Source organism: Anopheles coluzzii, chromosome 3, assembly GCF_943734685.1.
Source record: "Anopheles coluzzii chromosome 3, AcolN3, whole genome shotgun sequence".
NCBI lineage: Eukaryota > Metazoa > Arthropoda > Insecta > Diptera > Culicidae > Anopheles > Anopheles coluzzii.
This window is the reverse complement of record NC_064671.1, coordinates 69,878,250-69,886,721: the sequence shown is the minus strand read 5'-3', so window position 1 is coordinate 69,886,721 and position 8,472 is coordinate 69,878,250. Positions and strand designations below refer to the sequence as shown.

The 8,472-nt window shown below is 45.7% G+C and overlaps 1 protein-coding gene across 2 annotated transcripts in view; it reads right to left on the bottom strand.

The window, feature by feature from the left end:
- Window positions 1-1,701: 1,701 nt before the first annotated feature.
- The window catches only part of LOC120960010 (cysteine-rich motor neuron 1 protein), a 53,434-nt gene continuing 46,663 nt past the window's right edge, over window positions 1,702-8,472 (bottom strand). For both annotated transcript variants that reach the window (XM_040383862.2, XM_040383864.2), the window contains exon 7: window positions 1,702-2,245. In XM_040383862.2, coding sequence (XP_040239796.2) covers window positions 2,228-2,245 — 18 coding nt within the window. In that variant the 3' untranslated portion in view covers window positions 1,702-2,227. The remainder of the gene's footprint in view (window positions 2,246-8,472) is intronic.

The window sequence follows — 8,472 nt, the reverse complement described above, 5'->3', positions numbered from 1 at the left end:
ACCTAATCTAATCAAACATTGATTGCAAGCCGTCCGGCGCGCAGACGAAGGGATGGCCTTAAATTGCCCTAGGCTTTGGACGAACCTTGAACGTAACAAAACGACGCAAAACGTGAGCATGAGAGCGAACGCATTCTTGGTGAGGTACACGGTTGAAAGCGATGCCCCGGAACTGCTGTGCTGTTTAAAATCGTGCCAAGCATCGGCCGTCCTCTGTCACCTTCAAATGAACGGGAACCGGCAATCATAAGTTATGCCGATTATGAGTGGAGAGACGGGCCCGACGGTCTAAGCAACGGTTTGAATTATTGCCCGAACTCAATCAAGGTGATTAAAGTGAGTCGCTCTTTGCCATGAACATTTCGATCACGCTCTCCGTGGTTGCGGCGCGGTTTCGTAACACGCCGAGGACTTGTGCCTGTGCCCTGGCGAATATTAACGGTGGGAGCGAAGGTCATCATTTGTATCGTCTATGGCCAATCGATTGGAGGAGCAAATCAACGGGTTTTGATTGCGTTGGAGTTTTTCAAGCAAAAGTACATCAAAACAAGGAAGACTTCCCTTTGTTAGGATTCATTAAAAAACAAAACGACGACAACGAAAGAAAACAAAATTGAAAATCAATGAAAAAGTCTGAAGAAGCAAAAGTGATTAAAAACTGATTCACTTTTGCCCGTTCGTTTTGTTACACATCGAACCAACTACCATACCAACTTGGACAAAGTGAATAATTTTACATCAACTTTAGTGCCTTCCCCTGATCAAGCTTTCTAACCCGTTCTCACCTGTAGCGGATTCGTCGGCTGTGCAACTGGTCGCCAGGAGCGATGCAATCACGAACACCACCAGCGCCATCGTTTGCACCGGTCGTCGACTGGATGCCATTTCCGGTGCCAGCCCGGGTGTCAGGATAACGTGTTGAAGGTAGAAGCGGCAAGCTATCTAACCAACGATGCAGCTGGAGGTCCACGCAGAACACACACACACAAACACTCACAGATTCTTATTCGACCAACACGGACACAGCACACTTTCCGATTGGAGTCGGGGGAAAAAAGAAAGAAAAAATCTCACTCCGACACCCGACAGCACAAACAAACCACGGACACGAACGAGGGTTTCACTTCCGCGCGAACGGGGCTTGGAGGTGCGATCTAGTGTGTCGCTCGTTTACACAATTTTCACCTTTGCTTCTTTGAATGAATTTTCTTCCTTCGCTTTACTTACACACACACACACACACACAATCGCTCTGCACCCGCTTACATCGAACGAATTCAATTTATGCATCAACTTTTGCTACTATTTTTTTATTTCACTTTAACGTTACACTTCCCCTTCGCACTTCGCTTTCCTTTCGCTTCTGTATTCAACACTCAAGGCACGCTTTAGTGAAGGAAATTTCTTCTACCATTACTTTCTTTTCCTTTGCTATTCCACTTCCCGCTCCCGAGATGCTTTGTTTTAGTTTCGTACTTACTCTCTTTGCAACGCCGCTTACCTTTCAACTTGTGTTTGATTTGCTTTCACACCTTTTTCTTTTTCTTTTTAAACTTTAAAGCTAGTTACACTAACGAACCGTCGCAGGCTTTTGCGTTTGATCCTGCTTGAAGCACGGCTTGTGTTTTTGTTTCACGAAGCTCACGAATCAATCAAAACTACGGCACCAAATCTCAGGAGCCTTCACTCGTTCCATCTGCGAGTCGCGAGTGTAGTTCGTGTTCTTGCTTGTTGGGTTCGTGAGCTAAGCCAGCACAAAAGTAACTACTAGGCACGATGCCGTTTAAGCACCACGCACTGTACAGGAAAACGCGGGATGTTTGTTTGTTTGCCTATTTTGCTGCTGCCAAACAAACAATCCCACCGGTTTGGGGCGGAAGGGGATTGCGGTACTAATATTTGCCGTTCCGCTACACTAAATGACACACTTACACGGACACATACACACACACAATCATACACATATGTATATATACGGGTACACGGATACTTCTAAGTGGGATTATATGCACAAAAAGATGCGTGTCACATGTACAATCAGCGCCGCGGCCTCGTCACGGCGCCACGCGAACCGTATCGGAAAGCTTACCGAGCCGCGCCAACCGGCCACAGGCAAGCACAGCTTTTTCCTAATTTAATTAAAACCGATTAAGGTTTGTTTTTGGGTGAGCTGCTTTCCGTTTTTTTTTTTTGTTGTTGCTTCGTCCTTGTTGACGCTAATGGTGCTTTAGAACAAATCAAAGTCCTGTAAGTAGAAGAAAGAGAGAGAGAGAGAGAGAGGAAGTTACAATAAAATCACATTTTAATCGCATTAATAAAAAGGACTTAAGAATCAACACTCGCCGAAGCATGACGAAAATGGGGATTAAAAGGCTAAAAGCCCGACCCGTTTGTTTCTTCCACCCGTGCGACGTCTAAATCAGCTCCTTTGCGAACAGATAATTGCTCCCGGATGATGAAGGAGAAATTAAACCTTCCCCTTTTTGTGCGCTAAGCAATCCAGCATGCGTGCAGCTTTCGTGCACGCGCGCAAAAAAGCATAAGAAACTTTTTATCATTTCGATCATTTCGTGTAAAAGAAAGCACGAAGCGAAGCGGTAGAGAATGTATGCCCGTGTAATTAATCATCCTGGACGAGTTAAGTGTAAGCTGACGCGGCAAAAACGGTCTTGCTAAACGGTCGATCAAAATGTAGGAAAAATGGGTGGCAAGTGGGCTGCATAGCAGCAAGAAATGCAGCATTTTTCCCAGCAAATCCCACTAATCCTGCACCCGGCGGTACGGTTAAGGAAGTCGCAGCCGCGATAAGCAATGTGACATTTTAATTTCCCTAAGTGACTGCAGATTGCTACCATGGCTCGGTGCTGCCATGATGTTGCTAGTTTGTGACAATATTTTCCGGTCAACACACACACAAACACCTACATCATTCTATTCACTAAGAGTGAAGCTGGGTTTGCTGGGAATGGTCGTTGTGACGGGGGAGTCCACTCATTATGGTCCAAGCAGCGTAAGAGGAGCTGCGCAAATTAGACTGACCAATTTAATTCCAATCATGATAAATGGGCCCAAAATCAGCAAGTAATGCAGCGGAAATGCTGAGATGGTTTTAATTTTCCCTTCCTTCAGTTACTACCTCACATCCTTCGGGAGACGAACCACCAAGACGCGTTCTGCGTGGACAGCAGAAGCTGTTCTCAATCTCATTGATTGTTCCTTTACACTTCTCGCGCGTTTACTTGCTTGCTGTCAAATTACTCAGCTCAAGCGCAAGAAAAGATTCAGCATTTTAACTAACTTACTTACTCTTGTGCGATAAGTAATGACCCAAACAGAGAGGATTTTAAAATAATCGATCCTAAGAACTAGCACATTGATTTTTTTTAAATCCTTTTTTGAAGATTTTTCTATTCATTTTTCTATAAAAAAGTACAGTCACACAGAGCATTTTCATTAATTTTCATGTTTTTAGTTTGATACTATTAAAATGATTTTGGTTGTAAATTGATCTCAATACCTTACTTTCTTAAAAGATTTTTTATAAAATTAAAGAAAAGAGTTTAATGCCAATAAAAAAATAGAAATTAAAACTTGTTAAGACATTCCCCGTGTTGCCAAAGCCCTGAATCATTGATGCAAACTCTTCGATAACATATAACTTTGTTTCCAATCGTAAAAGTTACTGTGAAAAATCAAATAAAAGTTAAAAAGAACATGTTAAATTGCAAAAAAAAACACTTCATAGAGAACCATTATTATCAATCTCAGAAACGTAACGCATTAGACCACACCGCGAAAGAACTGGGCCACTACAACCTGTCCCATATCACGTGCCTAACATTCACCACCCGCGCCGCCGCGTCCCCTATGTCTCATTTTTGCATGCTTAACACATCCACCCATTAGCCGGCACACCTAATCACACACACACACACACACACACACACACACACACACACACACACACACACACACACACACACACACACACACACACACACACACACACACACACACACACACACACACATTATAATGATGATGATGATCATCATCATCAAAGCAGACGCGGTCTGAAACGGCGAACGAATGAACGAACGCAGAAAAAAAGCAGAACATACGAATCACCGCTAATTTCCCTAACGCACATCCGGCCGCACCGTCGTCGTCGTCGTCGGGGACAGACACGTCGACGGTGGTGGTGATGGTGATGGTGGTCCCGGCCCAAAAACCCGGGTGATTCCCGAGAACGGAAAAGCATCATTTACTCTGTGCAGTCTGTTCCGTTTCGTGTGGGGTTGTTATTTTTTTTTTGTTTTTGCTGTGTGTGCTTGCGATGTGTTTTTTGTTGTTGTTGCCTTTGCTGCTGTTGATTTAATGTTCACCCAGCACGTTTTTGTTCTGCGCGCACGCTCCCGCTCGCGTACTCTCTCTCTCTCTCTCTCTCTCTCTCTCTCTCTCTTTCCGTGCGCACGGGTTGCGTAAACGGTTGGCGCGCGCGCGAGACGCGCTGTCTGGCGCTGTTTGCTGCGTGTTCCGTCGTCGCTCTAACACGCGTATGGGGCGTTGGACAGAGCAAGGGGACGGAGAAGGCACAGTGGGGCAGGGCACCTCCCCATTGGGTTCTGAGTTAGAATTTGCAATGTGTCTATTGGTGTGGCTCGAGCATCGAGCGAAGGTGTAAGAAGACAGCTGCACTCGAAAGCGGGTTGAGGGAAACTATTTATCTTTCCCGTCTGTCGGTATTGCATGATAAGTTGTACCAAGGCCGGGGTGCGGGATATACACCGATAAGCCATCGAGCGGGCAAGAATTGGATTGGAAAATTGCAAAATAAATCTTCAGCCGTTTTATTTTTTTTGTTCGCATAATCAAGTGCACATTAGCAGACGGTCGGAAGGGCTATTTCTTCCTCCGCAATTCGTCTGTGCACCCTGAGCGGGAAAAAAGGGTTGGAGGCAATTTTGTGCAGCAAAACCAACACACCCCCTCTGCTGTGCTAGCGGGATGTGTGTCCAACGCGACACACACACACACACATGGCGGCCTAAACACTCGCAAAACACGCTGGACATTCGCTGCCGCGGACAACGGTGGAGAACGACGATATTAAAATTAAAATTTATGGCTTTTAAATTAGCGAATGTTATAACATTAAGCTTTATATTGCGAATTCGCGCGACGCGCCATCCTATTTCCTCGCAAAACCGGAGGCGGACACTGCCACTGCCGATGTAGGTTGAATGGGCGGCCACCGACAAGCAGCAGATTTGTGCCGCCATCAAACAGATGAAAGAAAAAAAAAAGAAAAAAGCGGCGGAAAAGTGCCGTGTCTGGACCATCACGGATCATGATGGATCCGAATGAGGACTCCCGGATGCTGTGATTAAGCCGTTACCTCGAGACAGCACCACGACCACCATCACCACCATCAATTGTGAAAATGGAGAGGTTTGGAGAGTCAACCATGGCGAGAGTTATAAAGCCAAACATACGAACATAGAAGGAGCACAGCAACGGAATGGAACAGCGATTTCTAATTCGCATTAGCCGGAGAGAAGATTTGCTCGCGAAAATCGAAACTCCCATTTTAATGACAGCCTAATTAGTGAACGATGTAGTTTATTAGTGGGTATAATTTATGACACCACACAGCCTTTACCGCTCGTCGTCGATCGGCTCCATCGCGCTTGCTAATGAACCGGAAAAATAGGAGACGAAAGAATGGGGCAACGGACGCGACAGGACGACGGTGCAGAATAAAACATAAAGCGAAACGTTCTTTCGATTAATCCACCATAAAATCAATTTGTCCCGCCAAACATTTTTCGCTAATGATGGCTGTATGTGTGTGTGTGTGTGTGTGTTGGTGATTGAGCACCCAACTAAAGGAACATCGCTCAACGTGTTTTTTTGTTTGAAAATGTGAATCGACAGACAAAAATAGACTCGATGAGAATAAATCTTATCATTTCTCTTCGTCTTCCCTCTTGATATATGCGTACACGTAAAAACAGCCAAAGGTTGGACATTATAAGCAGACACCGGCCCTAATTATGAATTTAATCGTTCGGCTTGTCAAACAACGGATTACAACCACCCATCACCACGGGGCGGGGAGATTGGGGCGGTGAGATATTTTTACCACCAACGAGCGTTTTGAAGCGGTTGAATTTTATTTACACTGCTTGGAAGGCCAAGGACGGCAGTTTGTCGCGTGAATCATATGCTCGTATTGAGTTTCTTTTTTTAAACCTGCTCTTTGCTACATTTACAACGACATTCACACTGTCTTACGGCGGCTGCAGTTCGTCAATGCGTCTCTTCGTGCAAGGGACGTCCCATCGAACCGAATTCATAAATCAATTGTAATTAAAACCACTGCCACACTGCACAGAGCGGACAAGAGAAATAACAGCAGACTCCACTGGTAATGTGAGTTTGGTGTGGTGTTTTCGCAGCAAGCATTTAAACGTGCGAAAGAATGTGCCATAAACACGAAAGTGGATTTTACAGTGCACCTTCGAATTGCTATCTCTACACCGACAGCGACCGACTATCGGTTTCACAGTGTGACCGATGAAAGATGAGCCTGCCATATACACACACACACACACACACATGAGATCGTACTGATGGCACGATCGGTGAACATTTCCCGCAGCACCAACAACAAGTAGTAGTAGTTCGTCGGTAGAAGCATCCGTCAAAGCAGCGTCGTCTGTAGGGGGCGCGCGGGCGCGAGAGACGCGTGAGAAGCGCAACACCTTTCGTGTCGGATTCAAATTGCGTGATCGCGTTTTAGCCACCTGAAGGCAATGAGGAATGATTTATATACTTTTTGGCTGTACGCTCTTTGTTTGGGTGGGTATCGATAAAGCGGAATAGTTTTGGGCTCGTAAAACACGGGGTCATTTCAAATAGAAGGAGGAGCACACTTTCACGATTTATCGATTGTTGCCCTTCCCCTTGTCCTAATGGCCGTAAGAACTAACGCACTAGTGGTGTTAAGGCAGAAGGGCTGGGAGGAATAGGGCTATCTAATCTACAACCAGCTTTAGCCTTCATTTTCACTTCCTCTTATCGTGCAGCACCGAAATGACCGAACTGTTTGCCCTGAAATTGATCTTTAATTGGAATTAGTTCGGAGGTAGTTTACGCAAACGAGCACACACACACAGGGGCAACACCAGCGAGCAAAAAAGGTCTGCCTTAAATCTTGCCCTACAAAACCGTGTAGAGTCTGCTCGCAAAGCAGAAAAATGTAGGGCAGTGTGGAAGCACGACGGCGAGCATTACAAAAAAAAGTCCGACAAATGTTTATTGTTTTGCGCTTATCTCGCACTCTATCAAGCTCTCACGCACGCACACAGCCCGTTGCTTTCGGCAGCCTTTCGGCGACACACACGCACACCGCCACAACAACACAACGAGAACGACGCGCACCTTTTCCCCAATCAACACAGCAGCAGCAGCAGCAACTTACACGATCTCGATCACCACCACCACCGGTGCTGCGATCCACTTTGGGGTCACAAAACAGTCTTCCCGTGAGAGATCTTCCCGAAGTACGAAGGAACAACACCAAAAATCTCTTTTTGCACACCACAAAAACGTACCAGAACCTAGTGGTCAGTCAGCCCGTAGCACAGCGAAAGCGCGGTCCGTTACACGCGAAAGGTTTGAAAGATTTGAAACTTGTTTTTTTGTTCTTGTCTGCGGGTCCGGTTCGCACCCTTCCGACATCCCTTAATGCACTGGTGAGCCGTCGGTGGCGGCTACCCTTCGAGAGCCCCAGCAAGAAAACCCGAACGGCTTGTTGCGGCGTGCGAGCGAGAGGGGCGTTACAGCACACGTTCGCGTTTTTTTCCGTTTCGCTCGTTCACACGCGGTGTTTGGGCGAAAGCAACAACAAGAGTGTAACAACACACGAACAGAGTGGGTGAGGGATAGAGAGACACTGCTGCTTCGGGTGCGTGATTGCTAGCTCTTTTTCGCCACCGTCGATGCTTGCTGTGCAACGTTTGCGACACACGCAACGCAACGCGCTCGTGTGTTTGGAGGGGAAATGCGGGTTAAGTATGGCACGCATACAGCTGCGTGCGCGATGATTCCCCGCCACGTGGTGTTGGTGGGGAGCACTATGGGAGAATTTGGTGCCAATGGAATTTATTAGAAAATATTAGACATTGGAGGAAATACATCATTTCATATGAGTCGCATGGGATTTGCACGTATTTGACTGTTGTATTTGAAACATAACATAAATAATGTAAAAATAGTAACCCATGCAGTTAAGAGCGCAGAAATATTATGTTTTATAATGTCCAGGATTTATTTTTAATTTTTTTATCACTTCCAAATATCACTTAATTTTGGGCATTACTAAAATAGAAATCTGTTCACGTTATATTGCTACTTGAGGTAAATTAAATTACACGCTTCTAGCCAATGGTTTACGACGTGCCATCA